Below are 9,211 nucleotides of genomic sequence, written 5' to 3' on the forward strand. Positions count from 1 at the left end.
TGAGTCTAAAATACTGTTCCAACATATCTAATCCCATGTTAGAGGTGGAGCCCATTGTTTTGTTGTTGGCACAATTTTTTTGTTACTTGAACCTGACACTGAATCTTGTGCTCAGCTGGCAGACTTCCCCAAGGCATTACTCCTCGATGGACATAGGAGATCTGCTCGGATGCTGTGGCAAATGTCATGCCTTGGGTAATTCAACGCGGCCCACCTGGGTTTATAGGACGGGCTTGTGGCTAGTGATCCTTGGCCCAAGTCCGCTATGAGCAAGATTTGGTCCTGTTCTATATGGAACTCCTATTAGAAAGAGTACTATTAGATCAGATTTCCTCTTTCTGATCCCCGAAGAAAGGTCTGCTCCGGTTGGTAGTAGCTACTTGCCTTCCCTCCATAAGGTCCCTTTCCTTGTGGTGACTATAGAAGATGGTAAAGCTAAGCTCGGTCGCTCCGAAAAAAAAAAAAAAGTAGTGAAAAACAAAAGAAGAAATGTGTTGAAGACTTGATGAAGTCTGTACCAAAAGTAGTGCGAATTCTCATTAAAAAAAAAAAAATGCCGAAGACTTGAAGACCTGAAGTCTAGTTTTCTTTTTCCTTTTTTGAGCAAAGAAGTCTTGTTTTCTTATGTACCGAGAGTAGTGCATACTCATATAGAAAGGAAAAGAAAAAAGACTAATTAATATTAAGTTGACATTTTAATATACCTGCAATGATTTTCATCTGGGGTTTCAATTCTCAACCAAACAATTAACCACTCCCACGTGATAACAAACTGGCCCTTCTTTGGAAGCGATGACTTTGACCGACAAGGGTAACCAACAAACTAGGAGCAAATAAGCGTTGTAACATAAATTCATACTTCATACCGCTGCAACAATAACAAAACCAACATTCTCTTTTTTCCTCCGCAACAGAAGCAGGATATGACGGAGTTGGCCTTATCCATTGCAGAAAATGTCATCAAGAAGCTAGGATCCCTTGCTTACCAAGAAATTTGCATGTCACAGGACATTGCAAGCAATCTGACAAAGTTTCAGCTCAACATGTCCACCATTCAAGCCGTGTTGATGGATGCCGAGGAGAAGCAAGTCAGAAACCGAGCCCTAAGTGTTTGGCTAGAGCAACTCAAAGATGTCTTTTATGATGCCATTGATGTGCTGGATGAATTCGAGTGTGAAGATCTACGAAGGAAAGTGGTGGAAACATATGGAAACACAAGCGAACAGGTACTTCACTCTGTTTTGTATTCTTCTTTTAACCCTCTTGGCTTTCGTTTTAAAATGGGTCATAGAATCAAAAAGATCATAGAGAGGTTAGAAGAGATAGCAAAAGTTAGAGCTCAATTTTATCTTAATGAGCGACTTGATGATAAGAGTATTGGGCACAGGGAGAGGGAGATGACCCACTCCTTTCTTTGTGATTCTAATGTTATTGGGAGGGCTGATGATAAGCAAAAGATAGTGGATCTTTTGATGCGCCCGAATGAAGATAATAACGCATTTGTGATTGCTATAGTGGGCATCGGAGGGATGGGCAAGACAACACTTGCTCAGTGGGTTTATAATGATGAAAGGATAGCTAGAAATTTTGACACTAGAATATGGTTATGTGTGTCAGACGACTTTAATATTTTAAAACTGGCAAAAGAAATCCTTAAATGCGCAGGTGGTAGAATTACTGAAAACATGACTATGGATGAAGTGCAAGTCAGTTTACGAAACACATTGAACGACAAAAACTTCTTCATCGTGTTGGATGATGTTTGGAATGATGATCGTAGTAAATGGATTGATCTAAAGAATTTGTTAATAGGAGGTGCCAAAAGAAGTAAAATTGTTGTCACTACACGGATTCAAGAAGTTGCCTTAATGATGGCTTCTGGACCCATCCATAACTTGAAAGGTCTTTCAGAGGACGATTGCCTGTCCTTATTCTTAATGTGGGCATTCAAGGAAGGAGAGAAGCAACAATATCCAACACTAATTGAGATTGGAAAAGAAATCGTGACAAAAAGTAAAGGCGTTCCTTTAGCTGTAAAAACTTTAGGGGGCTTACTTTATTCAAAATTTGATGATCGTGATTGGATTTTTGTAAGGGATAATGAAATATGGAAATTGGAGCAAAAGGAAAATGATATTTTACCTGCCTTAAGATTGAGTTACGATCAATTGCCATCAAGCTTAAAACAATGTTTTGCTTTTTGCTCGTTATATCCCAAGGATCATATCTATTTTAGTGACGAGTTGATTCAATCTTGGATGGCTAATGGTCTTCTCCATAAGTCCAACGAAAGTCGTCAAGAATTGGAAGATATCGGCCTACAATATGTAAAAGAGTTATTTTCAAGATCTTTCTTTCAAGAACTTAGTGATTTCGGTTACTGTTATATCTTTAAAATGCATGATTTAGTTCATGATCTTTCATTATATGTTGCACAAAGTGATCATTGCTTAGTTGAAAACACTAATAACCGGAAAAATTATGAGAAGGTTAGGCACATGTCGATTTTGGACTATAATTTGGGTGCTAATGAACTGACAACATTTTTACACAAATTGAACAATAGTGCACGAACGATTATTTTCCGAAATGAAGATGTAGACCCTATTAATGTTAATGAATCCTTTTTTAAAACATGCATTTCAAGATTTAAGTACCTGCGGTTGCTAGATTTGAGGTTTTTAAGGTTTGAGGTGTTGCCAAGCTCCATTGGTAGTTTGAAGCATTTGAGGTATCTTCGCTTAAGGCGTAATAAGCAGATCAAAAAATTGCCCAACTCCATTTGTGACATGCAAAATTTGGAAACTTTGATACTTGATGGATGTGGAGGGCTTGAAGAGTTGCCAAGAGATATAAGGAAGATGATCAGTCTCAGATATTTGTGTATAACCACAAAACAATCACGTTTGCTAGAAAATGGAATTGAGTGTCTATATTCTCTTCGAACTATGATCTTCTACAAATGTCTCAAATTGGAGTCTTTACCTGAAGGGATTCAATGCCTCACATCTCTACGTAGGTTGGAGTTCACGTCTTGTGAAAGCTTGATGTCTTTGCCTCGTGGTCTGAAATATCTAATTGAGTTAGAAAGCCTCATAATCTTTGATTGTGGAAAGCTTAATTTGATGGAAGGAGAAGACTACCCAACGAGCCTTCGATCACTTCGAATTGGCTCTTTGCCACAACTAGTGGCTCTGCCCCAATGGCTTATAAGATTTGGCAACACATTACAGGTCTTAATTATTCATTTTTTTGAGAACTTGGAGGCATTACCAGAGTGGTTCCCATATCTCATTTCACTTCGAAAACTTGTGATTTGGGCCTGCCCAAAATTATCATCTTTGCCTGAGAGAATGGATTGCCTCACTTCCCTAAAAGAACTAGAGATTGGATATTGTCTTCAATTGAGAAGAAATTGCAAGCGAGATGTTGGCAAGGATTGGCCCAAGATAGCACACGTTCCTCTTCTTAAAATTGTTTGAATTATTAGGTAAGGGTTTATTCTTTTTTTCCTCTTCTATTTAGGCTTTATCTTTTAATCTCATCAAGTTTCTTCTTCTTTCTTTGGTTGAACATTTAATGTTGATAACTAATTGATTTTTTTTTTTTTTTTCTTTTGAGAAACAAACACACATACATACACAAAATGTTCACCACAAACCCCACTTAAAAGTCATGGTCTAAATAGAAAAAACCTTTTTTTAGTGAGTAATTTATATATATATATATAAAGTGGTACATATAATTAATCAAGAATGGATGCAATTAATGATTAACTAGTAAGTTTCTCATGCAATATACAAATAATGTTATAATGTTTTATGTAAGATGGTTTTGAAAAATGTTGTATAAGTATTATAGCATAATTGTTATAGAACTTTGTTTGTAATGAGTTCATCATAAAAAGTAACAATTATAAATTGTACACACATATCCATTATAATTATTCAATTGAAGTGTTGAGAAATAAAAAGTAAAAACAAAAACTTTGGAGGAATATTATAGAATAAAAGTTGATGTAAAATTTGTCATTCTCTTTCTCTTTAATTCTAAAACAAAATATATATTCTAAACACCCAATGTCAATCAAATTATTTACAAAATCCATAAATCCACAATGTCCGACCTTAACATCAAAATAGTAGTTGTCGTTGTCACTCAATATAAAATGCAAATCCCCCTTCCTTGGTTGTAGCCAACTCATACGGGGTAGGATTAGATAAAACAACAATGTTAGGGCTCGAAAGATTGAAGGTAAATGACATCGTTTTTAGTTTGTGTATTTGACATAGGATGGTATGAAGAGTTATGGGTAATTATATATAAAGGGATAGCAGTGCAAGGAGTGATAATAGTGAATTAAAATGCAAAGAGGTTTGTGGTATGTGTGAGGGATGAAAAGTCTTGAAACATTGAACTAAAGCTACTAAGAATATTTACTTTTTAATTAGAAAATTTTTGAAACATTGAACCAAATGAAACAAAAAGTCTATATTTAATTTGTTCTTATCTTGAGAATATTTCAATTCCTTTTGCATAAAATGCGCTACTTGGTAGAACCTTATACTTTTCCACATAAGGTCTCTGCTTTTGTATATATATTGATATTGATGATGATTGATGTGTGTGACATTTTCTAATTTTTTTCTCATTCTCAATTTAATACAGAAAAAAAATGAAAAAAAGGGTAAGATATGAAATGAAAGAGTCTAGAGAAAATAAAAGGGTAGAGAGAAAATCAAATATAACTTTTGGAATATTAAATGTATGAGAAAACAGGTTTTATCAGTATGGTTCTTCAGCATAGCACCACACTATCCGGTTTTAAATTGTCTATATGCTTTGTTCTGATTGCACAAAACCTTCATTAGCTAGCTAAGCTCATGTATGTACTGATTAATAGAAGTGTAGAAGGAACGTACATCATACAATTTTATGTTCGGAGTGGAAAATATTGTTCCAAGTTTACAAAAAAATTGTAGTACCTAAAGATTTGAGAGAAACATTGCTTAGTAACAATTGCTTTTTCTTCAATTTCTAATTATCTAACGATTTTGTGGTATCAAACATTGCAGCTATATATCAATTCAGCCTCGATCGCATCAAGGAAAGTCTCAACCTAGTTCAGTACATAGATTGTGTTTTTCTTATGTTGTAAATAGTTTAAATAAAGCTTTGGTGTAAATTAAGTGTTGCCATGGCACATGGAGTGACGTGTATATGGGTCTGTTTGGATACTGCTTATTACTGAAAACTGAAAACTGAAAACACTATAGCAAGATAATTTTTAAATGTGTGAATAATACCATGAGACCCAGTTTTGGACCCATAATTTAAAACACAGCCGCAGACGTGGTGGATTTCATTGCAATCCAAACTCACACTATATATTCATGATTTCACGTGTATTTTCATATGTATATTGTTTCAATAATCTGCATCATGTACGACTCATTGTTTCTTTCTCTTTCTCTTAGTGCTAGAATTACTTGAACGAAGCTTTTGTTGTGCCTTATATTTTTATTCAAAACTGAAAGTTCAAAATGTATGTAAAACACCCTTGAACGTATAGACCCCAAATTACAAAAATATCAATTCAAGCTTATTATCAAACAATTAATGTGCGGAACATGATCATAAGCCAAACACAGAATTGTTAAATAATATAAGCCAAATATAATCACATTCACAACATAAAATAAATGGCAAAGATAAAGGAAGAGAGATGCAAACACAATGACAACACTCGATGTGTTATCGAAGAGGAAACCGAAGCTCCTGGCGTAAAACCTCTCCGCCGCCTTCTAAGTGATAAATAATCCACTAGAAAATGTAGTTGGATACATAAACAGCAATAGACCCTCCAAGCCTAATCTACCCAGGTACCTAAGCCCTCCAAGCTTCTTGCTCCAACGAGGTTGCACCGAACCTTTTTCTTTTCTAACTTACCGAATTCCGCTATAAACCATAGCATCAACTAATAGTCATTGGTCCCTTCCAAACTGCTTCCCTTAGCACCAAATGAACCTTCTCACAGACGTGGGTGTGATGAGAAAAATATTTGGTCAAGAACCTCTTAAGAATGTATCAATGAAGAGGAAGAGAGTAGAGGAATTTGTAGAATCTCTTAGTAAAGATTGGGGATGAGGCAATCTTGTTTTTCTCTAGGGTTTCTCTCACAAAATTCTCTCTGGAAGCTCTCTATATTTCATGGGAATAAGGGTCTATATATAGTAGTGTTTGTTTGGAATACGAAGAGTCAGGTTTTGCCAAATAGGGTTGGTTGGCGGCTTGTCCAAGTCACGAGTTCAAGTCGTGAGGTAACGGCCTGGCTAGCCTGGGATTTTTATTCTGTAGTGTAACAGCTGGCATGACCCTTCACCTTACCGCATGCTTCTCACATGCACAGCATTTGGCGGCTTACAAGCCGTGAGTCAGTCGCGAGTCCTAGCCGCGAGTCTCTGCTTCTTTGCACAAAGATAAGCAATTCTTCACACTCTCTTCACACACTCCCCTTACATGATTCCCATCTAAATACAAGGTTACTAAGTGCTAAATTACAAACAAATTGGCACGGAATAAAACTAAAAAGATGGTTGATAAATTTCAACCTTACAATCTCCCCCCCTGGCTATTCTGTGACAAAACCTTAAAACAAACTCTAGGCTTAACGCGTGAGTTGGGAATAGTTGGAAAATTCACTCACGCCTAACTCTAGAATCTATGATGCTCTTGAACTATAAACCAAAAAATCTTCTGAAACACAATAACACAATAAGATCATTGTATGCAGAAAACTTGTAATGCATATGGAGTAAGCACAATGCGATCAAGCATAATGGAATAAAGCAATAGACCATGGCAAGACCAAAAATAAGCAATCACTATAACCAAGTGATCACAATGCTCATTCACACTTGGAATGAACATCCGAACATTCAAGCTGTCAGACACAAGGTAAATCACTTGAATGACCAACACTCAACCAATGCACAGTACATGAAGTATATGCATCTAGGAATAAAATCCTACAAGGACACAAGAGTGAAAGTACTTAGAAGGAAATGCATAACATTTAGTTATAAGTACTGATATAGCAAAGCACACAGGCTGCATAAAGCAAGGTATAAACCATAAAACCTACAAAGTGCATAGAAACAAACCCTAAAAGCTTACAAAAGCAATATGGGTACAAAACATAAACAGAAACCTTAAAAACCTACAAAGGTACTAGGTACAAACATAAACACATAAAGTAAAGAGTACTGAATAAAAACAACATGGATACAGAAATATGCTAAAGATAGACAAAAGCAATAAACAAAAGGTTGTTTGCAGAAATCTCCCCCTTCGTTGAACTCCCTCTGCCAACATCATCTCCCCTTATTTGTCATGGAATAGCTAGTCCTCTTCATCTTCTAGCTTTCTTTGAATTTGATCTAATTGGGCTTGGATAGAGGTGAACTTCATATCCCATCGATTGTTGAGATGGTGCAAGATGGATGTAAGTCCAGACATCTTTGTACTCAGCTCATTGACAGATGCTACAATAGAGTCTAGCTTCTCGTCGATGGGGAATGAGATAGACCGCGAATGGGACGCTGAAGATTCTGTCTTAATTCCCTTCTTACTATGACCAATGCTAGCATTAAATGTGTGCATGTTGATTAGACTTGGTTTTGTGCAGGGAAATTCATTTTCTGAAGGATGAAGTCCTTTAAGCTTCAAAATCCTTGAAATGAGACAACAAAAATGAATGCATATCCTTGACTCAGTTCGTAGAACAGTTTTGCGAAGAACATGAAAGATATGAGCACAAATGTCAATCTCTACATCAAAGATCAGATCATAAAGGAACAGTGCACGCCCGAGGTTCATATACCCTGTGCTGGATAGGGGGTATAGGTTATGAAACATGATGATCGTAAGCACCCTTAATTTCGGAGAAAGAGATGAAACACTGACTGAGTTCCCATTTGAGGAAAATTCCAAGTCTTTTCCAAAAACTTCCCGAAGTAAGTCCTCATCTGGATATAGATCATCATAGACCAATGAGTTTCCAAGTATTGGCCGATTGATGTGAAGAATCTTTGCAAAGTATGTGGGAGAGACCGAGAAACTTTTGCCTCTAACCCAACACTTAAGTTCGTCTCTTTCAACAATTGCATTGGCATAAAATTCTTTTACCAGATTCTCATATGCATTATCAAGGTCGAAGAGAAGATAATTCCAATCTTTGTGAGCAAACCATTGAGTAATGTCAGTGTCAAAAAGGGAAGGTTGTTTAACAACCCTTTCAAGTAGCGGTGTAGCACTTTTGAAAAATTTTCAAGATTCTGAAAAGCAACATAGGATCTAAATTTGTTAGGATCGAACACTCCAATTGATGAGCGGGTCCTTTTTGCTCTAGGTGAGAGTTCATCAACATCAATGACATGTTCTTTCCTTTTGTTGTTTCCCCCTTTCACAGCTGATCTCTTGAATGGAGACATTTTGACACTGCAACATGATTTATCACACACAGGAGAAACCAAACAAGACACCAACCATTATTAGCAAAGTGTCAGATTCATACCATGGATGATGAAGAAAACCCTAAACACTTGAGATTTGGGTTCAAACCATGGCAATGAGTTTGAATAAACAACCAAAACCACAAAAAGGTATACAAGATAGAGAAATAACAATATACAAACCATCACCAACACACAATAAAGCCAGAAAAATAGAAACCCATATTCGAACAGGATAAATCACAAACCATAATAGCAACCTGAAAAACAACAAAATGCTCAAATTAGAAAGTATGAAGTGAAAAAGAGAAAAACCCATACCTATTTGTTGAAGATTTGAGAAGAAATGATGCAGAAATGAAGGATTTTCAAAGAAATACTTAAGAGTGTTTGTGAGAGTGAAATGGGGAAAACAGTGAATAGTCACAAAAGTACAAGGGAAATACTAAAAGGATTTTAAACCTAACCTTAAAATGCAAAACATGCGTTTTTTGCAACTGGATTAAGTTGCCAAAAATTCGCTAGGGTAAGCCGCGAAACACTGTGAAAACAAGACTTTCAAAAAAATCTTCTAAGTGTTTTTCGCGACTAGAAGGTTTACCCACGATATAGTCGTGATATGAGCCACGAAAATCTCTGTATACCCCTTGCGACTGGACCTTCCACCCATGACCAAGTCACCACACTAAGCCGCGAAA

General features: G+C 36.3%; 1 protein-coding gene across 2 annotated transcripts; it reads left to right on the forward strand.

Moving 5' to 3' along the window:
• The first annotated feature begins 679 nt into the window (after positions 1-679).
• Positions 680-5,434, forward strand: LOC111993100 (putative disease resistance protein RGA3). 2 transcript variants are annotated; one of them, XR_010625757.1, is made up of 2 exons: positions 680-1,226; positions 5,076-5,434. XR_010625757.1 is itself a non-coding variant. In XM_065765432.1 (2 exons), exon 1 carries the CDS (start codon positions 1,281-1,283, stop codon positions 3,480-3,482), a length of 2,202 nt encoding a protein of 733 aa, XP_065621504.1. In that variant the 5' UTR covers positions 1,254-1,280; the 3' UTR covers positions 3,483-3,490; positions 5,076-5,434. The 2 variants fall into 2 exon arrangements, 1 of the variants encoding a protein (XP_065621504.1); XM_065765432.1 differs by lacking the exon at positions 680-1,226 and adding an exon at positions 1,254-3,490.
• The last annotated feature ends 3,777 nt before the right edge of the window (positions 5,435-9,211 follow it).

This window comes from Quercus suber, unplaced genomic scaffold (assembly GCF_002906115.3).
Source record: "Quercus suber isolate HL8 unplaced genomic scaffold, Cork oak 2.0 scaffold_627, whole genome shotgun sequence".
In the NCBI taxonomy this organism is placed as follows: Eukaryota; Viridiplantae; Streptophyta; class Magnoliopsida; order Fagales; family Fagaceae; genus Quercus; species Quercus suber.